The 23979-nt window shown below is 47.4% G+C and overlaps 3 protein-coding genes across 4 annotated transcripts; 1 reads left to right on the top strand and 2 right to left on the bottom strand.

Moving 5' to 3' along the window:
• The first annotated feature begins 424 nt into the window (after positions 1–424).
• med24 (mediator complex subunit 24) lies at positions 425–8734 on the top strand. Of its 2 annotated transcripts, none has more exons than XM_037463899.2 (26): positions 425–545; positions 839–969; positions 1062–1144; positions 1245–1283; positions 1369–1442; positions 1641–1867; positions 2125–2236; positions 2327–2477; positions 2601–2714; positions 3004–3057; positions 3134–3216; positions 3381–3467; positions 3701–3800; positions 3950–4092; positions 4267–4304; positions 4416–4498; positions 4760–4938; positions 5323–5422; positions 5785–5960; positions 6051–6315; positions 6546–6727; positions 6821–6914; positions 7053–7152; positions 7820–7900; positions 8032–8180; positions 8484–8734. In XM_037463899.2, the coding sequence occupies exons 2-26, from the start codon at positions 840–842 to the stop codon at positions 8598–8600; spliced, it is 2961 nt and encodes a 986-aa protein (XP_037319796.2). In that variant the 5' UTR covers positions 425–545; position 839; the 3' UTR covers positions 8601–8734. The 2 variants fall into 2 exon arrangements, with proteins under 2 accessions (XP_037319796.2, XP_037319797.2); XM_037463900.2 differs by having other exon boundaries at positions 442–558.
• Positions 8735–9109: 375 nt separating this feature from the next.
• LOC119212983 (uncharacterized) lies at positions 9110–15371 on the bottom strand. The gene is made up of 6 exons (XM_062560041.1): positions 15181–15371; positions 11560–13912; positions 10883–11055; positions 10013–10120; positions 9778–9918; positions 9110–9681 (listed from the first exon to the last, which is right to left on the bottom strand). Exons 2-6 carry the CDS (start codon positions 11573–11575, stop codon positions 9484–9486), a joined length of 636 nt encoding a protein of 211 aa, XP_062416025.1. The 5' UTR covers positions 11576–13912; positions 15181–15371; the 3' UTR covers positions 9110–9483.
• A 12-nt stretch (positions 15372–15383) lies between these two features.
• lrrc3ca (leucine rich repeat containing 3Ca) lies at positions 15384–21297 on the bottom strand. Its single transcript, XM_037463901.2, has 2 exons — positions 20742–21297; positions 15384–18281 (listed from the first exon to the last, which is right to left on the bottom strand). The coding sequence occupies exon 2, from the start codon at positions 18182–18184 to the stop codon at positions 17387–17389; it is 798 nt and encodes a 265-aa protein (XP_037319798.2). The 5' UTR covers positions 18185–18281; positions 20742–21297; the 3' UTR covers positions 15384–17386.
• Positions 21298–23979: the final 2682 nt, after the last annotated feature.

Raw genomic sequence — 23979 nt, 5'->3', positions numbered from 1 at the left:
ATTAAATACCACTTCCTCTTTAAAAAAGGGGAGGAGACGAAATAAACTCTGGGTTTCCCGAAGAAAACCTGCTCCCGACCAGGTTAGGTTCACAGAGTAAGTTGCCATGGTAACTGACTCTGAGTATAAGTTACCTCTCTTTCTGAAACAGGCTTGACTTACTCTGCTTTCTCAGGTTTAACATACCTCCCATTCTGAAACAGAAAACTCAGAGTTTCCCTCATTTCAGGGTTAACATACTCAGAGTTTTCACTTAACCTCCTTTCTGAAACAGGCCCCGGGTTAAGTGCATGATGTAATTTGACTTACCGTCCTCCCTGCCTTTGCAAAGCGCGACCTCTTGTGACGCAGTCGGGTAATTACTCAGCCGTTGAGCGTTTAACAGAAGCCCCGCTTTGACCAATCAGCGACAAGAATACTGAGACGTCAAACGATTGACCAATGAGCGCCTACGTTGTTGTCAGCAAAAATGGCATACTATGTATTGTGAGGTGGAGAAGCTACAAATAAATATCGTTTATGTTTTGAAAAACTAAAACGTTCAGGTAAGCACAAAAGGTGATGATTACATTTTGGTTCCGGGTTTTGTCCCATTTACTGTGGCATACGATGATTTTGGACACAGCAATACAACTGTATCTTAAATCAGTAGTTGATGCTAATAAATGACATCGGCAGCTAACGGCTAACGTTAACCTGCCAAATTATGTTCAACCCAAGCTAAGTATTAAAGTATTAAACTACATTGAGTTGTATTGCAAATACAAGTTTACTGGAATAATGCTTCAGTGGCTGTCCGTGTTGTTTAGAAATATATTTATATGGTCGTTTTTATCAGGATGAAGGTGGTGAATCTGAAGCAAGCCATTCTACAGGCATGGAAAGAACGATGGAGCGACTACCAGTGGGCCATTAACATCAAGAAGAACTTCCCGAAGGGAGCAACATGGGACTATCTCAACCTTGCAGGTTAGAAGAAGGACGCTGGCCATCACACCGATTATTTTTCCTCCATACCAGTGATCCTATTGTCTTTTCTAAATGGTGTTTATGTATTCCAGAAGCCCTGATGGAGCAGGCAATGATTGGCCCATCTCCCAACCCTCTTATTTTGTCTTATCTCAAATATGCTATAAGTTCCCAGGTGAGAGAAGAAGCAGTTTGCTCAAAAATGTTGTAACTGAGAGGCGTTGTAACAGCGGTGATGATGTTACCCACATTGTGGACGTTCTCTCTCTCCTTAGATGGTGTCCTATTCCAGTGTGCTTACAGCTCTCTGCAAGGTAATGTATACTTTAGGGAAATGGTTGCACAATGCAGTTTACTATAACATATGACAGATTTTCTTGACGTCCCTTTTTCTGATAGTTTGATGACTTTTCTCGGGAGCTGTGTGTAAAATCCCTGCTGGAAATAATGGACATGTTTTGCCATCGTCTCAGGTATGTCAATATTGCTTCACAGTCTTGTGCATTCTCCATCCTTATTGGAGTATTTTTTGTGTAACAACTGTAACACAGTTTTACACCTGGTTTGAATGCATTTCCGTAATAATAGATTATACCCAATGTTTTCATATTTTCTGCTATCCGACAATTGCTTGACCAAAAAATGTCCAACTGTTGGATCTGACTCCGAAGCTGTCACGGAAAGGCGGAGGAATGCATCGGGCTGTGTCGGGCTCTGCTCGGGGTGGTGGTGTGGCTGCTGCAGGGCTGCGCCTGGTACTGCGAGAAGCTCGGAGAACTCGGCCCATCAGCCAGCACGGAGGCCAGTCTGAGAGCCTGCCAGGAGAGGCTTCAGAACTTGATGAACAGTTCCAAGAACAGAGCCCTGGTCCACATCGCTCGGTTGGAGGACCAAGGGGGTACGGTTATGTATTAGTTTACGTAAGATTGTTCAAAATACATTTGGGTACAAATATATTTCCCCCAGAGCAATGTGAAATACATTTGTGAACTTAATGGGTCACCAGTAGTCCGTCTGTTAAACTCTGATTATATTTGATGCCGGCAAGTTGGATGTTAGAAGATGCTACCGGTCCTGAAACTTTCTGAGCAAATCTTGATTGTATAATTGTCGTGCCAGACATCTTACTGTGTTGCTGCTGCTACTCCTCCACAGGCTCCTGGAACAACGTAGAGCAGTCGGTGCTGAAAGTAACAGATGGCCTCGGCAGTGTGTCCAACCAGACACTGAGAACAAAATTAGAGGAGAGCTTGTCGCTAGTTAAAGGGTGAATATTCATGCCTCATTCCTACACTCTGAATACATAATTTAACTTTGGCGTGAGGCTGTTCAGCTAACTTTTTCCTTTCTTCCTCAGTATTCCCATGATGCTGTCCGAGCAGAGCGACCCAAAGTTCCATGCCTCCTTTCCATCAGTCCACGCCTTCATCATGCTGGAGGGGACCATGAATCTGACTGGGGAGACACAGCCGCTGGTGGAGCAGCTGATGATGATCAAGAGAATGCAGGTGGAGATTTACAAAAGCAAAACGCATCCACACATTTCTCTAGAACTAGAATTATTATTTTTTAAATCCATGAGACATTTGTTCTTTTTAAGTTTTTTTTCTTGTCTTCTTTGTCTTCCACAGCGAATCCCTGTGCCTCTTTTTGTCTTGGAGATCTGGAAGGCCTGCTTCACTGGCCTCATCGAGTCACCAGAGGGCACAGAGGAGCTCAAATGGACTGCTTTCACATTTCTCAAGGTATCTACTTGTGATCTGCATCTCTCTTTTTCCTTTTCTTTAATTATTCTCAAATGAAATACTGATGGTCTGTGAATTTTCAACTTCATTAGTTTGTCATTTCCTCTGTTAGCTTTGTATTGAGAGTATTATTATTATTACCACTCACTTAGATAGACCTTCCTAAATTAATTGAGTTGATCTATATAAGGTAAACTGATTTACATTTGATAAAAGGCACCAGAAACTGGGTCACAGCCAAGTGTTCAGCCAAAATAAAATGAGTGAGTTTCTTGTTTCTTTATGTCAGATCCCTCAAGTTCTTCTGCGACTGAAGAAGTATCCTCAGAGTGACAAAGGACAGGTACAAGACGAGACGCACTGATGTCTTTCTAACAAATGAGCAATAGCAATAACTGTCCTGCAAACTTCTCTTCCAGGACTTCATGGATGACGTGAATATTGCATTTCAGTTTTTACTCAAACTCACACCTTTACTGGACAAAGCGGATCAGAGATGCAAGTAAGTGCTCAAAAATCTCCCAGCCCCCCCCCCCCCCCCTACCCCCTGCCTCGCCGCTCCTCTCCTCCCCTGTAATCTCATTGTAAGATATTGGAGATAAGAATGCCGGTCTAAATTCCTGTTACGCCGGCACCGTCATCAATTCCTTGTGCTTCTCCTCATAGTTGCGACTGCCTCGGCATGCTGCTGCAGGAGTGTAACAAGCTCGGCCTGCTGTCGGATTCCAACACCACCTGCCTCACCTCCAAACGGTACGAGTTATCAACTCTTCAGAAAAATAAAAAAAAAACAACAACACTCATTTTTATCTCTTTATTTTCTGAACTATTTCAGTTAATATGATCATGGATGAAGTTCAGTTCCCCGTACTCACGCGATACACCGTCTTCCACCAAACCCCTGCATCCCGTGTCTGTCCCCGTCCTCGTCCCCTTCCCTTCCTGTCCCCCTCCCGCTGCACGTTTGATTCAGGACGGCTGAATAGGGAGTTTACCCCGAGGTTAAAGACTGCAGAAAATGCAAACATCCAGCCTAACCCGGGCCTCATCCTGCGAGCTGAGCCCACCGTCACTAATATTCTAAAGGTAGAGCACCATTACACTCTGGTGGGAAGGGTCTCATCAATGAAATGCTAAGAAAAGAATGACGTGAATACAGGGGGCTCCCAGACCTTCAATCAATACCCAATGTAAAAAGGACAAGTCAGCCTAACTCTTGCTATCTGGTTCATTAGACAGTAGATGCAGATCATTCCAAATCGCCCGAAGGCCTTCTGGGGGTCCTGGGACACATGTTGTCTGGAAAGAGCCTCGATCTGCTCCTGGCAGCAGCCGCAGCCACTGGGAAACTCAAATCCTTCGCCCGGAAGTTCATCAAGTGAGTAGATGTGAAATAGAGCTGCACGGGAGTTATTCTTTGCCTCATATTTATTATCAGCCGTATTTTGGCCATCAGGTTGGAAACACTGTAGGAAGAGGTTCTAGGACAGGATGTTTTTTTACATCTTTTTAATGTATTGTTTGCTTTTTTTCCCCCCCATTGTTGTTCCAGGCTTAACGAGTTTCCCAAGCACATCAGCGGCGAAGGATGTGAGTCTGAAAAACAACAGTGACATGTTCCGATGCGGGACCTTCTCTCCCCATTGACGCATTGGTGATTAAAGTAGACGCTAACGTTGAGGCTTCTTTTCCCGTCTTCAGCCAAGTCGGCGTCGGTACGGGCGCTGCTCTTCGACATCTCCTTCCTCATGCTCTGCCACGTGGTGCAGACGTACGGCTCAGAGGTTGGTCCGTGGCAATGAAAGCTTGGCTGGAAAAACACTGTGTGATGATGCTAGCGGGAAGAGTGTAGATGCCGGGTGGAGTTTACACAGAATCGGCCTGTTCTCTCATAGGGGGGGGGGGGGGGGGGGTGAAACGAGAGGTACAGAGACTGCTTTGGGGAAGTTACCTGAACGGAATGTCGCCGCTGTGATCAGATCTGTCGTCCGTGCGCTTTGACGGATCCGTAAAGCACGCGGCTGCCCTGTGCCTCTCCTCCCCAGGTGATCCTGTCGGACCCCAGCCCTTCAGGGGAGACGCCCTTCTTCGAGACCTGGCTGCAGACGTGTATGCCCGAGGATGGCAAGACCCTGAACCCAGACCACCCCTGCTTCAGACCGGAGCCCGGCAAAGTGGAGAGCCTGGTCACCCTGCTGAACAACTCCTCGGAGATGAAGCTGGTGTACGTTGCAGACCCTTCAGTGTCAACCACTTAACACACTTTGCCCAACTGATTTTGCCAAGGAATACCTATTTAAACACCATATGTTGTAGTTTCAAGCCAATTATACGTGCATTTCTAAACTGTAATTACCTCTTTATGCTCAGTTAACTGGGTGCTGGACAGTATACCAGACCACATTTGATCTCCGTGCCGCTCTTGGTGCTTTTGATCCTCATATTTCAATTTATTGAACATTTGCTGGCCTCTGCTTTAGACTGGCGCCTTTTTAAATATTGATCCTAGATGAATATTGACTTGCAGAGTACATTCATTTTTTATTGGACACTGTAAAGATGGATGATCTTCCTCTGACCTTTTTTTCCTTTTTAAATCTACTGTCAGGCAGGTGAAATGGCACGAGATCTGCCTCAGCACGCCGGCGGCCATCCTGGAGGTCCTGAATGCGTGGGAGAACGGTGTTCTCTCTGTGGAGGCGGTGCAGGTCCGCTCAACCTTAACGCTCTTACTGGGTTTTTCCCGTCCTTTGACTCGAAAAACAATTTCCTGTGTGAGGGTCAGGTGCTCCCATGATGATCAGACCAATACCAGTAACCTCCCTGAGTTGACTCATTCACTCAGACGTATTCTGTGGAAAGTTAGAATGAAGGAATTTGCACAACAGTGACGTCCCCAACGTCATTGTGGAAAACCTTTTTGTCTACTCCATTCAAGTTTTTTTTTTTTTTTTTTTTTTTTACTGGGAAGCCGCTCTCCTTTAACTCTACCATGCACTCTTCTGACCACATCCTTCCTTCCTCTTTTTTCTTGCCACCGTCATCTTCCTCTCTGTGTGTGTGTGCGTAGAAGATAACCGACAACATCAAGGGGAAGGTGTGCAGCATGGCCATCTGTGCGGTGGCCTGGCTGGTGGCCCACGTCAGGATGCTGGGGAGGGATGAGCGGGAGAAGCCCCAGACGATGATCCGGCAGCTCGTGACCCCCCTGTACGGGGAGAACACGCTGCAGTTTTACAACGAACGGTACAAACGACCCAAGCTCAAACCTCTGCTCAAATATCGGTCTCTTCTTTAAAAAAAACAAAACGATATCCTCTCTTTTCCCCCCCCCAGTGTGATCATAATGAGTTCCATCATGGAGCACATGTGTGCCGACGTCTTCCAACAAACCGCCGCCACCCTGCGGCCCCCGATGGAGGGCCAGGAGCCGATCCCCTACCGCAACCTGCTGCCGGCCAAGGACCCCATCCACGTGGCCCTCAGCAAGCAGTTCCAGACGGTGCTGCGCAAAGGCTGGGCGGACAGCCGGGCCCTGCACCTGTTTGAGAGTCTTCTCAACATGGGGGGGGTCTTCTGGTTCACCAACAACTTGGTCAAGGTGAGGCGACCAAAACAGAGCAACACATCATCAAAGGATTGACAATAAATAGAGAAAAGTCACATCTTCACGATGCAGAGCAGGAAACACATTTTAGAACCCGAAGCCTGTGAATCTTTGGGAAAAAAATTTGCTTGAAAATAGAAGCAACAGTAAAATATAACAGCACGGCTCCCGTGGTCATAAACTCCAGATTTAATATATTAAATGTCACATGCCTCGCATTCCAGGAGCTGCTGAAGGAGACGCGCCAGGAGTGGGCCGATCGGGTGGCGGAGCTTCTGTACAGCATCTTCTGCCTGGACACCCAGCAGATCAGCCTCACGCTGCTGGGTACCATACTGCCCGACCTGCTCACTGACTCCGCCCACTGGCACAGCCTGGCAGACCCGCCGGGAAAGGCGCTGGCCAAGTAAGAGGAGCTCAGTGACCTTGTTGTTAGCGGTTCGTTGGGGTCGGGCGTTGACCTTTTTCTCTTTTTTTTTCTGGGCGACCCCCCCCTCAGGTTGTCCGTGTGGTGCGCACTCAGCGCCTTCTCCTCTCACAGCAGAGGCTCGTTCTCGGCTCGCCAACGCAAAAGGCAGCGGGAAGACATCGAGGTAAAACCGCCACAGAAGGCCGCGTTTGACGTACGGCTTGCGTTGCATGTTGACCATACTGTGGTCACATTCCTCATAACTGTCTACATAATGGACTCGTATTACAACGCAGTCTGCCGCATCTCTCATTGCCTGCAGGACTACAACAGCCTCTTTCCGTTGGATGACACCCAACCGTCTAAACTCATGCGTCTGCTCAGCTCCAACGAGGACGAGCCGGCTGCCCTTTCCAGTCCAGGTAAGTCTATTCATGTCAGGGCTTTTATAGGCGACGCATTGAGGTTCCAAACTGCTCTCGTGAACCTGCTAACAACCTGACTGGTGGAACTAGCATTGAGCTTTGGGAATTTTTACTTTTGAGCTGCAGCAACTCTCAATATCGATGTGTTGCATGACATGGGAAAAACGCCTATGAGCTGCGTTGCTAAAACTGAGACTTTCAACTTGTTCCTTTTAGGAAATAAATGTCAAGTCCAGACAAGTCATTTAGAAACCGATACAAGTCAGGTTTGCTAGACTAAAATGTATTTATATCTGATGCAAAATATTTAAAAAATAGCCACCGTTTTAATCTATTTAATTGAAAATGTCTCTTACTTTTGGGTGTGACGAGAAATTTGCATTTGTTTTGAAGTATGATGAAATCAGCGGATTGTACATTTTCATTTCTAAAGAAAGACAAACGTTTATTTTAGGGACATGGGAAGATGATGTAAGAAGTCCGTGGAGGGAAGTCTTTTTGGTTTTTACAACTAGTTGTAAATTCTCAGCAGAATAATTATGGGAAACTTCCCTGTTGACCTTTCGTTTTGTGTATCTTGTGCTTGTTTTTTTTTTTTTTTTTTTTCAATGTGTCAAAAACAAAGTTAAAAGTAAATAAAGTTGTCTCGTCACATCTCCCCCAGGAGACCGATCTATGAGCAGCTCCCTGTCGGCCTCCCAGCTCCACACGGTCAACATGAGGGACCCTCTCAACCGAGTCCTGGGTGAGAACCACACCTCCATGAAATAAATCCCCCCCCCCCCCCACAACGTGGACGACACATCGCCCGCCATGAACACGACAATGACCCCCCCCCCCTATCTCTCTCTCTCTCGCTCCTCTGACGCTCCGCAGCCAACCTCTTCCTCCTCATCTCCTCCATCCTGGGCTCCAAGATGGCGGGACCTCACACCCAGTTTGTGCAGAGCTTCGTGGAGGAGTGCGTGGAGTGTCTGGAGCAGGGGAGCCGCGGCAGCATTCTGCAGTTCATGCCTTTTACGATGGTGAGTTACGGGTCCGGTGAGAGGCGGCTGTACGTTATTGGGAAAGGGTTTGGAATTGCTCTCCATAGACGTGGTTCGTTCCGAATGGCTGAATGGCACATTCTTTAGAGGATCAAGAGCTTCGGGGAAGTGATTAATCTCACCGTGAGTCAGCGTTTGATCCCTTTGTGTATTTGCAACGGGTGAAGTTAAGATTCTGTGTGAGTAGTTTGAAGTTGCTTTGGAGGTTCTGTTGCAGCGACACTGCGTACATATGGAATAACTGATGGATTTGAACTGTTGTTGGTCCTTTCGTGCGTCCAGGTCTCCGAGCTGGTGAAGCTGCCGGCTTTGGCCAAACCGAGAGTCGTCCTGGGCATCACTGACCTGACGCTGCCGCTGGGCAGAAGAGTAGCTGCCAAGGCCATCGCCGCCTTGTAAAGTTCTCAACCCGCCCCCGCTTTAGTTTCCCATGATGCAATTTTTATAACAGACTTTCTGTAACCACTTTTTTGCTATTGTGTTTTATGTTGTTTTTCCACACTTAAATGTGTAAATAAGTTTGATAAAACCAACTGAAGGTGGTCTGTCTCTTCTTGCAAGTCTCCACCTTATTGTGGGTACGTCACATTAGGCGGGGACCACGTGGGTTTCCGCCGCTGTCATGGCGATCACATGCTAACACATGATGCCACGCGCGAGGGTTTGACCCACCCTCAGCAGCTTGTGCTCATCGGGCCGTCATCCCGTCATCATCACACTTGCAACACTTCCTCGGGGAATCTGTCTGGCAGCGTGACTCAAAAGCCATCGTTTCCCTTTTCGTTGCACTTCTTCATTACAGTGTTTCCTCCGCGTGAGTTTCGGATGTAGTTGGTGAGCTTGGTGCCAGTGGCTGATGGGTCATGCATTGTCATTTACAAAAAGGAACGGTTTGTTTTTCCAGAAAATCCATTGTTTTATTTAAAATATCAGAAAATATAAACGTGTTGTAAAGGAAAAGGCGATTCATAGAAACATTTTACATAATGTACAACTAATCCTAAAATGCAATAATGGTTGATAAAGTCTGTACTTATACTTATCCATATTTAACTCTCATATGGAAGGAATTATACATATTTATACTACTATACTATTTATATATTTATTATAAACATATTAATTATATAAATTAAATATATACATTAATGTAATAAGGAACAGAACTAAAGGGACTGAGGGATGTCATAAATAAATTTCCCAAATAAATATTACATAAATAATTTATATAAATATTAATTCTTAATTAAATAGCAGTCATCCAACAGATAAGTACATGGTGTCAGCTCTCGGCCTCCTCCTCGCTGCTCCGGTCCAGACTCCTGAGGCAGCGCAGCGCGTCCCGCCCGAAGCTCTGCAGCTGCACCAGGATCAGGTGTGCTGCCACCTGGACGTCGTATTCCCCGGTGAGGCGCAGGGCCGTGGGCGTGGGCGAGGGCGTGGGCTGCACCGCGGCCTCCGCGTTGGCCATTTTCACCATCTGCAGGGCGACAGAGAAGAAAAGCCCCGGGTGAAAGGGGGGCCGACGGAGGGGATGGATCGCGAACGCGGCGTGCATCTCAAGGCACTGTCTTACCTTATTGATCTGAATGATCAGGTCTTTGATGTCAGCCAGCAGCCCGGTCACGAGGTCTCTGTTCGCCAGCCGAGGAGAGACGGCGCTCAGCAAGGCCCGGTGCAGCTGGAGGCCCTCGGACACGTTCCTCAGAGCGGCGTCCTGGTGGGAGAGAACGACAGCGAGCTGGTCACGCTCTCTGCCCCTTTTACCCGTCGCACCGTCACACCGGATGATTCTCCCGCCGGAGGCTTACCAAAGGGAAGCTTTCCGACACGACTCTGGGCACAGGAGCCGGGGCGATGCCGATGTTGGATGCCATGACCACGAGGTTGGCGTTCCGTGAGGAGTTGAGTTTCAGCGCCTGATGGAAAGAGAAAGCCAGAGACGTCATGCACAAATCTCACCTCAGCATGCAACAGGTAGCAGACTAACACGCTTCAGTAAGTATTCTGATGTACTTTACACAGCAAAATGGACAGACTCAAATTAATTATTGGAGTTCATTTTAACACTTTTAAAGTGTCCCTTGGGGTCCACACTCCAAGTGTTGTCATTTTAACACTGTTATAGAGTTAATTTTAACTCTTATATAGTTGAAATTTAACAATACTCAAGCGTTCAGTGGGTAGTGAGTAAAATTGACTCTGTGAGATTCAATTTTAACTAAGCTGGTGTTTCAACTCTGCACTTTAACACGTTTGCCTAACACGAGAAAATTAACTCTTTAAGAATTTTTGCTGTGTAGTAGGAATGCATTCATTTGACTTTTGACCATTTAAATTACTTGTGGGTAGTTCTGTGTGGATGAACCATCGTATTTCATGATGATATCACATTTCTATCCAAATCTAACAGTAAGTGAAAGTGAAAAGCAGTGCACGTTAACATGGAAATACTCAATACAAGTACAGACATGAGTTCAAATCTGTAAAGGAATGCATCCTGAGTTTAGAGATGCTGTTCCTGTTTTAACGTATCAATGCATCCTATTTATTACTTTGAGAACATTTAGCCCGTGGATTTCTATTATTAACTCATTAAACAGCCCCAGTGCCCCCCCCCCCCCCCCCCCCGAACCCCTCCAGCACAGACCGAGCGAAACTGCACCGATGCACCACGTTACCTCGGCGTGGACGCAGGATTCGTGCGCGTCGGGAACGGAGCTCACGATCTTCTGCATCAAGCTGCGGCTCCTCTGCACGACGTCCTGGAACCGCTGATCCGCGACCAGCGCGCCGCTGCCGGCCAGGGGCGCGCCTCGGGCGAGGGCGGCCATGTAGCAGGTCACCGCGAGAGCTGCACAGGGGGGGGGGGGGGGGGGGGAGGGGGGGCCACGGATTAATGATCAAAAACTAAATCAAGAAGCGAAGCGGGCTCTCGGTGCTGCAGCTCCATGTGCCCCTCCCTTTGGGGGGGGGGGGGGGGGGGGTACAGACTTTCTGTAATGTGAAACTTAAGCAGCTACAGCCAACGGATCCAGAAATAAACACCCCAGTAACCCCTTAAAAACCCGTATGTCATTTATCCAAAGCGACTTACATTAAGTGCATTTCAACCATAAGGAAACACACCCAGGAGGACAAGAATTTCATCAAATAAGCCAATTTACAACTTGCTATAGAAGCATTATAAGTACAATTTAAGCGCTACAATTTGTTAGTGTTTTTAGTCAAAGTAGAGCTAAAGACTGGCTGGAAAAGATCCGTAGTCCGATTTCAGGTCGTCTGGATGTCTGAAGGCCACGTAGTGGAGATGCACACTGAGAGGAAGAGAAAGAAGCGTTGCCTCATCACCACTCACCCATCAGGATGTCCATGGCCTGTGTTGACGGATGCCTTCGAATATTGACCTCTGAGTGGACACTATCAGTGATTTACAGCTCCCGTATAGTCTTATATAGAGTCCGAGGGATTTTCCAGTGTTTGGTCATCTCATTTGTGACGGTCAGCTGGAGAGTCTTTGTTGGTCATATATTTAACTTCACACTCGCATTTTTCAAACAAAATCCATCACAAATTAACATATTATACAATCTTTAAGACAATAATGCCATTTTCATATTACTAGAATTTTTTTTTTTTTTAGATATACCAGAATTATAAAATAACCCATTTTCAAATCAAATGGTGGAAGTGGAAAGTAGTCTATTAGTCTAATTCATGTTCATTTAAGACGCCAAAGTAACACAATTCTTGAGTTTCATTTTAGGAGCCAGAATTCTGTCATTAGTGTTTTTTTAAATCGACGTAAAAGATCAAGTTTTAAGTCTAGCAAGTTGCTAAATGTTTGTCGAGTCACACTTAATAGAGGAAACAGGATTTCCTCTGACAGCAGTTAGGGAAATGAAAATTGAAAGTGTTTTAAGGCCTAAAAGACAGTTGTAATGAAATCGAGGTTCTTTAGGAGGAAGCTTTTCTTCCCTCATGATGTCTCCGGTCTTCCAGCGGGTTTTCGGGTCATTGTGATTCTTCTTTCGGGAAACTGATTTGTGGCTTTTGTTTATCTATTTATATTGTTGGGAAAATTTTACGTTTGAAAAAAAAAAATGATCACAGCTGTATTTCCGTGGCGATAATGAAAGTGTTAAGGTTTGGAAAGCCCTCGAGGGAGATCACGCTACGATGAATCAAAAGAGTTACCTGGCTCGAATTTAAAAATCAAAAGTATTTAATAACTAAACAAAGTGATAAGGAATACAATTTACAAATGTGAATAGTGAAATAGAGAATTGTCCGACCAAAGGTGACTCATCAAAGCGGCTGCAGGAAAATTCTCCCAGTTCTTCTCCCAGTTCGGCCCTTTGAAAACTCCCGGGTGTCTTTTGGGTCTTTTGGGTGCGTTTGATTGTCTCCTCCTTCAAAGTGTCTCCTCCTGGTTCGTCCTCTTCACATCCAGGTGTGAATCTGCTGCAGTAACCTGAAACCTCTCTGTCTTATCTCTCCGTCACATTACAATGCATTCTATGTAGAAACATCTGGCTTTATGCCTCAAAGAGTGAATATAACACAGCATACATAGTTTGTCTTCATCTTATAACTAGTACACTTCAATTACAACATATAAGATCACAGTTCTTCATGGTTTAAGGCAGTTTATGTGGTGCAATACTCAAGATATTTGCTCATCTAATATCTGACAGGAGAAAAAACTCAATGTGTACAGTAATTATGACATAGATGACTATAAATTGTTATTTGATTATATTGCATTCACATCATCAAACATACAAATGTAATATCTACTATCTAACATCACACAAACTACAATTCTACACTAAACATTTCTACACGTATTATAATTTCGACCACTAGGTACTTCTACTTAAATCCCTGACAAAAGGAATCATCCACGTCAAACAAAACCAAAAGACGTATTATTATGGTTTTAAGTCATGACTTGTTGCAGCAATTAGAAAGCCGAGGGTTCACAGGCACAATATTGCCACCTTGTGGAATAAAGCCTGTTTTCTCTCTCAAGGATCAAACTGACAATAAATTACAGTGAACATTTCAAAATAACATGGCAGCTGTTATATCATTGCTTTAAAGCATGTCAAAACAACCGTTATTTGCTTTTTACCAAGAGTTAGATAAGAAAATGTCCCCACTCTTTTCAAAGGTCAAAAGGTCATCCCAAACGGGCACACTAGTTACACGTTGTCTAGTTACACGTCTTTGCTTAATCCGTAAAAAGACCCGAGGTGTGAGGTCTCCAGTCTTCCTTCTCTGACATTTAGGGGGATCCATGCAGGTTTCCCCCCTTTTCCCGTTTTTATGCTATGCTAAGCTAAGCTAAGCTAAGCTAAGCTAAGCTAGCTAGCTATTTTCCGCGCGTGCACACTGGGAGTGTTGATCCTCTCTTCTGACACCTTGGGAGAAATGTAATAAGCTCATTACCCAAATTGTTGTGCCAACTGTTACTTTTTCCACCTGAAGCTATCCATTTAATCGTGATTTCAAAAAGGTAAAAATCCCCCCGAAAGGTCAACCCCGGGCCTCTGTTGTAGCGGATCGGTCTCCTTCTTGCTCTGACACGAGGCCCCTCGGCCACTCGGTGGAGCTCTGGAACATCTCGCCTTGATAAGCTGTGAAGTGAAGCCATCAAATCCGATCCCTGAAATCCACACTGTTCTGATCTCCGATCAAACCTGCACCTGAAAGGAGGACATTATTCACGCTCCACTGGTGCTTAATTTATGTCCACTTTGTGTCAGCTTGTTTCGACGTAATAATTAAAACTAGCAGATTTCCATTTGATTTTATTTGCTGTATTTGTCGATCATTAAAGCCAAAAGGAATTTAAGGTTTACACATGGGTGCATAGACCTCATTTTCACACAAGGTGTTAATATGAAATATAGTTGAATTCCTAAAGATGGATGTTGTATATTCGCATTGATTTTAGCAGATAAGATGAGCGTTGGCATGTGAGATCCTTCTGCCATAAGACCAGGACGTCCAGGTCCGACATCTACTGGAACCAGATTGTGTCATGTGATTCCACGCAAAGTGAGTCTCTTGGATTTATGAGCAATTGTAAAAATGTGCTTTTTATCAAATGTGGGCCAATCCAGGGAGACCTCAGGTCCTTTTTAAAGGAAGGAAGTTTAGTCAGGAAATTATTTCACAATAAATATTACGTCAAAATTAGGACTAGGATACAACAGAGGAAACTTATGACTGTACTATGAAAGTAGTGATTCATGTGATTAATGCCTGCTCATTTATTACACTACTAATGTTGTCTTATAGATGGGCCCTATATCAACACTGATACCTTTTATCTTTCAGTCGATATGCTTAAATGCTGCTTATTCTTCTTCTTCACAAATCTGTCGGTAGGACGCTCAGCAAAATGTTTGGTTTCGTAACACTTTGTGTGGGGGCCTCAGTAGATGCTCACGGCTCATGAACAGGGGGAGCTGTGTTGCACAACATGACGTTAGAACCTCACAGTTAAGGAAGTTAACGTGGATGTCCTCGTCTCTGGCCTTACGTGCATCACCCCCCGGGGGGCCTCTTCCCTTTTTTGGGGGGGCCGGAAAGCAGAAACGAGGTCGCCGGAGGGGGGACCTCATGTGATCTCGCGGCCTGGAAACAGTTTCACCTGCAACCCGACGCCAAAGAGGGGCGGCGCCGCGCGGGATCGGACGGGTCACCTTATCCCCCACTTTGTGTCTCATTACCCAGCAGCCGTAATGCTCACACCAGTGTAACGTGTCCCAGGCAGCGGGCGGGGCCAGTCGAGCCTGCCTGAAATTTAATTCAACCTCAGTGACATTTCTGTGTGCTGGGGAACAGCGGTGTTACATTACCCCCCCCCCGCCATGCACACACACCTGTCGGACATACAGGTGAACAAAAGAGAGCGCACACTCGCGGAGTAGCACTTCTACTGCTGCTGGTTTAATGCTGATCTCACGTGGTTCTGGTGGTGGTTCTGGGCCTCTCCCATCGGCGGCTTGCTGGTCCGTAATCGGAGGAGTGATGGAGGAGGAGTGATGGAGGAGGGAGCTCCGTCTGCGCGTGGCAGGAAATGTCAGAGAGAGAGAGAGAGAGGCTTAGCATCTATTTTTCAGTAGTGTTGAACTCGCCATGGGAGGCTATACCTGGGCTTCCACTCCGTTAAGTTAAACGTCCACCATTAAAGACGCATGTTTGCTTTGCTACCGTTTTTAATGGTTTGACGTGTCTCGGAAGATCGATGCCTCCGTTTGGAAGATATGAAGCTGCAGCCACAAAAACGTGTTGGCTGACAAAAGAAAAAAACAATCCGGTTGCAGAGTGTGTAACGTGGTAAAGCTAACCTGATCTGTGACCGAAATATAATGTTAGCAAGTTCACATCACCTACATCTTTATCAAATCCCAGCTGCTGGGGCGTCTCAGCCATATACTGACCTTTATCAGGATTCTAAAGTGGTTTTTTGTCGACGGCTTGGGTCTCGAGATGAACTAAATCGATAAGATCTTTCAGACATATAAAGTATGGCCCGTCTCACCGTTCCTCACCCCACTATGCACGGTGGCTCTGCAGGGATTAAGAAGCATTCATCAGAATCCCACACATATCCTCACCTGATCAGGCGATGACGTGGAACTGACTTTGTGAGTTCCTGTGACCCTCACCAAGCTGCTGGAGGGCGTTTGGAAAGTGCTTTAAGCCAGCGTGGGCAGGCCCGGCAGCAGAGAGGAGGGCATATGATCCCCTGTGGCGTTCTCCCTTAACATCTCCTCAAGAACTGGGACACCCGAGAAGATGGGTCCATTCCCAGACTTTGTGCTCCAGTGTTTTCACGGCCAGCATGAATCATGCATCGCTCCTGCTGTGCTCTGGAGGCATGTGTGTGTGTGTCAGACACAGGGAAATCCTCGTTGACAAATCATTTCCCACATCTCAAACATCGGATTTCATTATTCAAGACCGCGTCGGGTTATCCTAACCTCGTTCTGTGGATCGGACCAGAGCACAGTCTGATGTGAATCCAATTACGCCTCCACTTAACTACATTTCCCCTTTTTGTGGTTCTCGCTTTCGCATCGACGGTTTCTTCACAATGAGACCCAATGAGATCTTCCTTTTTGCCCCGGCGGGTGCAATAGGAGATCAGCATCCCTGGCAGCTCTTTTAAATGGAAAAGCTGATCGTGGGTGCATAAATGTTATTGGGTAAAGCCCTGGGAGTGACCGCATCAGTCAGTACGAGAGGCACCCTGGATGCAGGGCAGAGGCTGTATTGCTGGGTATGATTGTGAAGGATTCCTCTGTGTTCCCTTAATGACTCATTACTGAAGGGCTTTTCCTACTCAGAATATGATAAATGGGTCCCTGTTTCAATTAAGTCTCAATCAAGTCTTTCTTCCCGTCTCTTTGTACTTAATGAAAGGTGAACTGCAGTTACCTCTAATTCTCTGCTTCTCATATCAACATTTTCTGACACTTACATAATATTTGCAGGTCTTGTGACTTAAGATTAGCATATTGTGCAGGGGAGTAATTCTGCAGCTGCACATGTATGCCGCTGTGCTGTATAGATATTGTAGGCCCCCCTCTGGCTATCGGAGTGCCCTCGCAGCTGTCAATCAATCTTAACAATCAGAGGCCACTTTGAAGTCTGGTGTTTTCATCCATATGGAGCCACCATCAAAACAATCTGAGTTACAAGTGAACAGAAATCTGATTCCTCTGCTGGATTCTAGTTACTAGCACAGAAACCACAAAACATCAATTTAATTGGAAAACATCATTTTACTTAGAATATATTTGTGAAGGGTTTTAATGGAAGCAGTTATACATCGTCATCGTTGTCTGATGCTGTCTCTGTGAACGTAGATGCACGCACCGCTGGATGAATCCTATTTGTATCCCAAAGCATGCTGCTGCTTTCACTCCCTCGGCGCACGGACCATCGACTGAGCCAACAGTACCTCCTAATGGGTCGCTGAAACGTCAATTATTCATCGGGTTGCATCGGCCCGGCTTGCTAGTGCGGATGCACGCGTCTAATGGCACCAATTGAGCGAGACCACGCGAGAGTGACGATGACGGGCCGTGGTTTGCGGGTCGCGGCTCCCGTCCTATTTGGCGCAGGCTCACCCCCTAGCGGTCCCGCGTCCACCTCCGTCCGCCCTACACCACAGTGCTGATGGTGGAGGACTCCTCGGACTTGCCCTGGATGCCGGGCAACGACTTGAGATACTCCAGGTGCCTGCGGGCGTCCTCCGTGTTGGCCCTGACGTAGTAGACCAGGTAGGAGATGACCATGCTGAACCAGCCGAACATGACGACCAGCATGGCCACGTCCGTAGTCCTCTTCATCACCACGCACAGGTCTATGTCCGGTGCCAGCAGGAAGGCAAGTCCCTGAACCCCTATCTGCTCCGGTTCCGAGGTCTGGCACACGATGCCCGTCAGCGACGCCGGCTCCAGGTCCACGCGGGGCATGGCCATCTGCAGGTCGCAGTCGCAGTGCCACGGGTTGTTCGTGAGGTTGGCGCGAGACCGCAGGCCCTCGAAGGCCTCGGGGTCAAAGTTGACCAACTTGTTCGAAGAAATGTCAAGGAACTGCAGCGTGGAGCCCAGGCCCCTGAACGCCCCCGGCTCCAACCGGCTTATTTCGTTGTGCGACAGATCCAGCTCGACCAGGTAGGGCAAGTCCGCGAAGGCGTTGCTGGGCACGGCGGTGAAGAGGTTGAAGTCCAGGTACACGTGTCGCGTGTCGTTGGGGATGTCCTGCGGGATCTCCGTGAGCTGCAGATTGCTGCAGCGCACCGTCTTGCCGCCGCCGTCGCTCTCAGAGCAGTAGCAGCCGTCGGAGCAGCCGCCGGCGGCCGCGTTGTGGAAGCAAAAGGTCACCAGCACCAGGCTGTGCAGCAGCAAACACATGACCACCCAGTGGCGCAGTAACCAGTCTGCAGGTAGGGGCATTGTGGGATACGCGCATGCTCGAGGAAGGACCACCTGGATGCGGAGGGAGGGAGGGCGGGGGCGAAGTCTTCATGAACCTCCCCGGTAGCTTTTGAGTCTACATGGACATGGGAAAACAACAGAGCGTCACATTAGGAAAGCAAGAGAAAAAGGAGAGTGCAGATTGTGTTGGGATCATTAGAGTCCGTAATGTTCAAGTCTACAGCAGCTCGTCTGATCGCAGCGTCTCAGAACCAACTGGACGTCCGCAGTATGTCTGAGGATGAAAGAACCAACTGAATAAGCAAGCCACAAAACTCCTTTTTATGTCACTGTGGCTCGTTTATAAATGACATCCTTGCAAAGCTCGGGCTATTTCAGTACACAGATACGGGCACATGACAACATGTGAAACACACTGTCCCAAAAAAAACATATAACCAAACCTAAAATGTAAGCATCGTGTTTCCAGTTATTTCATGTCTTAGCGTGGTGTCGATCAGTCTATGTCAGTTACTTTGGAAGTGCAAGTAACGCAGCAAAAGCGCGTCTGTGTGTCCTGTGAATTACACTTTATATTTTGTGTGTAAGCCTTTTTAAAATAGCAGGTCCACCGACCCTAACACACTTCATTAATAGCTGAACAGGGCTACCTCCTCTCCTGTTACTAATCCTCTTCAGGAAAAACTCCTTAAGCCAGTGTTGCACCAGTGTTGGCCACCCAATCCTTCTGTCGGGGTAAATGCTACTGCTACAAACGTCACCGCGGACAGCAAAGCGGACAATGCGATGTCCGTCCTCTTCCAGACTGAAAAGGAAGACGAACCACAGAGTCCACCCGGACCTCCTGATTTCTGCAAAATGGCCGGAGGCCGGCGCAAGATCCACTTACCGAGATTAAAAAATGAAATCGATCTCTAAGTACCTCCAAAGTATCACATGGCGTTGGGCGGTAGAGGACAGAGTGTAGTGGCAACGGTGGTGTGTATGTGTGCGTTAAGGGGACAGATGTCTTGTCCACGCGGATAATAACACTGGTTGTGTTACGAGGCGCCCACCACACGGTCCCAATAATGAAGGGTGGAGGGGGGGGGGGGGGGGGGGATAGCAGAGCAAAGGGCGAGCAAAGCCTCTGACTGGTTTGAGACGCCGTGTGCACGCACACGTCTCCAGTGAGCCGAAGCAAACTTCCAGAGGATGCCCCCCGTGCACATTGTGTGTCTGCAGGGTGCACGACAGAACGCAGTTCAACACCCAGGGAAACTAGAGGAGTAAAAGTGTTGTGCCCCTGCGAAGGCTGTACTCTTCCCATCACGCGGCGAGGCAGCCTGGTATTTTGCTGAGAGATAATAACGGAGAACAGAGAACAGTGACACTAATGAGATATCGGGGGGAAGGAATCACGTTTGTCAGTAACAGGGACAGCTGATGAGGACAGCTGGCAGTGAAGGAATAGGAGGGAGATAGATGAGATAAACAGGAGAGAGAGGCTGTTAACAAAATAAGTGACCGGTTAGGGCACCGGTTCAAAAAAGATTTTAAATCAAAGAGACGCCTCTTTGTCATTTTAATTTACCCCTGCAACAAATATAACTCATCTTGCAGTTGGCCTTTAAACGTGGCGAGGTCTCAATCAGTGTCCCTCAAGCCGATTCTTCTGTGATAAATAACCGTCCTGCTTTTAATTTCCACAGTAAATAGAGTGCTCACGAAGGTCAGTCGCTCACATCATAAATTCCCTTCCGTCCTCTCGCAACAACTATTTTAGGACCTGGCCGTGCTCCACAAGCAAAAAGGCGATAAAATGCAACACAAACGTGTTATAAGACATGATCAACATGCACTTTGTGATGGATGAATGGCATCTCTCACAGCCATGAGCGTCATGAATAACAAATAAGCTGTTTTCTAGTTATGAATGGGTGTGGATGACTGGGAGGGGAACATAAAGCATCCCTGACATATTTACTAATGTAGGCTTTTAATGCAACTGCTGTCATATTTCAGTATTTCCAGCTTCCACTCGAAATCCCCCCCTCAGCTCTGCTCTTTTTATTCCTTTTTTTGCTTTGCCAGAAGTCCCCATATCACCCCACATATCCTCCTGATAGGAATAACAACACTGTTGGGGGGGGGGGGGTCCGTAAACAATGTAAGTGCATTTAGCGTACACTGGATTGTACATTATTAGAGAATAAAACCAGTTTACAAATCTATTCAAGATAAATATCCTCAATAGAAACTCAATTGAAACATCAGTCATGGTGCAATTACTTTACGTCATAATAATCCAACACAATCTGAGGACATGTAGGTTACAACATTAAAGCGCAACAGCGGTATCAGTTCCTGCTCAAATTCTAATTCTAAGCAACACGCATTTGTTGAAGAACGGACCCAAAGCACGCGAGATAAAGGCGATGCCTCGTGGGGATCGATTCCCCTTTTTAAGTTTGTCCCCCCCCTCTCAGTCAGCGCATCCGTCGCTCAGTTCCACGCCGATCACACCCCGCATCGCAACTCCAAAAACGGCAGCAGCATCAAAGGCACGCGATCGCGAGCACCGGAGCACACTCACGTCTCCGTCACTTCGCTCCTCATGGCGTGCACCTCCGCCGGCGCGGACCCAGTGGAACGCTCCCGAGGATCAGCGCGCTCTGCGAGAGGCGGATCCGACGCGAGTCCTGTCCGCCTCCATCGGGTCCTTTAGACTTGTGCCGGAGAGCCGGGACGCGCCGAGTGGCGATGCGCCCTCAGCGCGGGGCTCCTCTCAGGGCGGCATCCAGTTTCCACGCAACCGAGAGGAAGCGCGCGCGGGAGGGGGAGGGGGGGAAGGGGAGCGTGTGAGGGACGTCTGATCCCGGATGTGACCGTCGCAGAGAAGAAGTTTGATTAAAAAAAAGACGCACGCAGAGGTTCGCGGCGCACAATGCGTCAATGAGAGGCCGATTGCCTTCATATGCGTGCACGTGAATTGCATCTGCGTGCAGACTGAAGGGGTGTCCCTCCCTCACACACGCACGCACACACACGCACGCATGTCGTACTCCAGTTCGGTTCACACAAATCACGTTTGATTGCGAATCTTGTTGTTTCAAGCGTGCAGCCCGCGGGCCCCTTTTCCCCCGCCTGCAGCCGGCCGATAAGGAAGCGCAATCAAATCCAAAAGCACGAAAACAGACGTGTGTGTGGGGGGGGGACTGGAGTCGGCCAAGCAGTCGGTCACAAGGTATAAATGGAATTAAAATCAGTGAGGTGGGACACTCCTCAAACCCCTCCCTGGTGGACTGATCGGCTGTAAAGGGATCACCGCAGCAAGGAACATAATGCATCCTTAAGATATATTTATTGACCTCAGGACATCCTGGTGTCAGGTAACACGAGTTCAGAGTGTCAGAAACACATTGTTTCCATGTCTCTGCTGTCTCATTTGGATCGGCTCATTTGGTCACCGCGGTTTACGGCCTTAAGGTCAAGAGGCTGCCCTCGTCCGTCCCGTGGCGATCAGGTGGAGGTGGAGGAGCGTACGACAGCGAAGTGGCAGAAAATAAGATTACTTTCCCGGATCGGCAGAGTGCACCGGCGCTCCGTTTCCTTTATCAGATTACTTCAGATGCTCCGCCGCGGATGGCGGCTTGATGGGTGCTGTGTATGCATTATGCATCGAGCATTAGTCCCGACTACACCTTCAAGTAGATCAAAGTTTCTTTTTAAACCCCCCCCCCCCCCCCCCCCCTCCATACTGCCTGTCAAGCAACTCAAAGCAGGCGTGGGCCTCCTCTTTGCCACCCTCCTGTGCAGGTGGCAGACCAGCAGGATGACGTTAATCCACAAAGCTGCAGCAGGGTTTCGGCTGAGAAAGCATTTCGCTCCAGAAGTTCTAGGATTTCATCCGAACTCGGTTGGTCGTTGGCGCGTAACGGGGGGGGGCCCTGAGTTGCAGTGGAACCGGAGGAGTGAAATGAATGAGGTCTCTTTTCTCTCCTCCTTTGTCCAAAGTACTGCCTTGTTGTTATGAATTTAACCTCATCCTGGACTTTATTTATTTAATTCCCTACATGCATTGAAGCTTTTAATCCAAAACTGTGAGACGTGGGTATTAAAAGAATTCCCCCCCCCCCGCGCTACTGGCGGTCGCAGAGACGGGCCGTCTCGCCTCCTCTTCCTCTGTGTCTTTGAAGTCTCATGTGATTGACGTGAAGGGGACAATGGACTGGTGATATGAAAGTGCTGCATTCATTGATCCTGGTTGAATTACCTCCGCCGGCTGAGTCTGCTCAAACGCTCCCAACCACCTTTCAGACATCTTTGCTGAATAAATAGGTTTCCTTTCATTCTCCTCAGGGATAAAAATAAAAGAGAATTGTAAGACCGTGTTATTGTTTCTTAATAATAATTATTGTCCCCACGTCCCCAAACATTGGTTAGCATGTGTTAGTTAGCATCTCAAACAAGGCTAAACCGAATGTCTGAAGTTCTGCGGGCATTTTGTCTTGAACTAAAGGTCAAAAGGTCACGCATGTTGATGCCATTGAGGTGCTCTGTATTTCGCGCTGCCCGCTGGTTAGAGTTGAAATGGCTCTGGCCCCCTTTGTTGGATCCATGCTAGGTTTGACCCTGCTGAAGAAAAACAGTTCTCTTTCTGCACGCTGGGAAAATAAATGGTTCCTTTTGCTGCAAATGTAAAGCTAGCGTTTGCAAAACAGTGAGTGGTCACATCAAGTGCACAATAATCAAAGAGGCGTCAGCGATCGTGACGTAGTTCAACGTTTAGTTGTTTCAGCTCCCTGGCAAAACAGGACAGAGGTGGTTACAGAGTTTTTCCTTTGCCCTTTTAAAGTAATTAATAATTCCTGGTCCTTCATTGTGTCTCTGAGACATGTTTACTATGGGAAGCAGGGAGGGGTGTTCACCTTAAAGGTCATGATATGGACTTCCAACAGGAGCAGAAACCTTTTTAGATAAAGGTTAGCTTCCTGTAACAGACGTTGAACGTTTCAACATCCCCACGTCACATCTTGTTTTCTTCTCAGTTTCCATGGTTTCCTGTGAACATAAACATGACTTAGTTTGTCGCTCACATGGAAACAACCCACAGATAAAAACCCACAGAAAACACAATTCAACGTTCCCCCGTTTCCACCATCAGTCCGCTGTGGTTGAGCTGTTTCACGTCAGTACGCACATTTACGCTCTGAGCTCTACGGGCTGTTTGTCCGAAACACCCACCGGAAAGAGCGGCCACGAGCTCCTGCCAGGAAACAATTACCCAGAAACACTGACTTGAACTCAAGTTAATTCACTTACGCAAACTCAAGAGGGAGTGAAAGCAAATTGATGCTGAACTATTTCTTTGAGATGTTGTTTTAATTCAGTAGAACATTCGAATGTCTCAAAAAGCTCCAATTTTGCCAACCCGCGTTTACAACTGTTACTGTCTGGAGAGAGAAGAGAGGCAACAAACGCACAACACTACATTTCTCTGTTGTCGTACTACATTCACTCATTCATTCCATTCAGCATGGTGAAGTACAGCCTTCCCGATAAGCTGGAAACATCAACCATCTCGATTCCTCCTCATTTCCGTGACGAGAGCCCAAATGGAGAGGTCAAAGGGCATCCTCGTCACCGCTGGTTCTCGGCGGTTTAACATCTGCAAAGAAGCTCCATCCCCGCGTGGCACCGAGCTGCACCAAACGAGCCCGTTTGGACCGACAGATCTGCGACACGTCGGGTTTCTCTGTGAAAACACAGGCCCATCAATAAATAAAGAGGAAAGCAGCTGGTACTCAGAGCGAGGGGGGGGGGGTCCATCT

The sequence above is a fragment of the Pungitius pungitius genome, chromosome 21 (assembly GCF_949316345.1).
Source record: "Pungitius pungitius chromosome 21, fPunPun2.1, whole genome shotgun sequence".
NCBI lineage: Eukaryota > Metazoa > Chordata > Actinopteri > Perciformes > Gasterosteidae > Pungitius > Pungitius pungitius.
This window is presented reverse-complemented; position numbering and strand designations above follow the sequence as displayed.

What these genes read in the sequence shown, in the direction of transcription:
- LOC119212983 (XM_062560041.1), bottom strand. An exon ending in AATCCTGCGTCCACGCCGAG is followed by an intron (nt 10,121 to 10,882) that starts GTAACGTGGTGC and finishes TCTTTCCATCAG; the next exon opens with GCGCTGAAACTCAACTCCTC. An exon ending in TGTCGGAAAGCTTCCCTTTG is followed by an intron (nt 9,919 to 10,012) that starts GTAAGCCTCCGG and finishes CTCTCCCACCAG; the next exon opens with GACGCCGCTCTGAGGAACGT.
- med24 (XM_037463899.2), top strand. Translation starts at nt 840, where the DNA reads ATGAAGGTGGTGAATCTGAAGCAAGCCATTCTACAGGCATGGAAAGAA. An exon ending in AAAGCGGATCAGAGATGCAA is followed by an intron (nt 3,217 to 3,380) that starts GTAAGTGCTCAA and finishes TTCTCCTCATAG; the next exon opens with TTGCGACTGCCTCGGCATGC. An exon ending in TCACCAACAACTTGGTCAAG is followed by an intron (nt 6,316 to 6,545) that starts GTGAGGCGACCA and finishes CTCGCATTCCAG; the next exon opens with GAGCTGCTGAAGGAGACGCG.
- lrrc3ca (XM_037463901.2), bottom strand. Translation starts at nt 18,184, where the DNA reads ATGCCCCTACCTGCAGACTGGTTACTGCGCCACTGGGTGGTCATGTGT.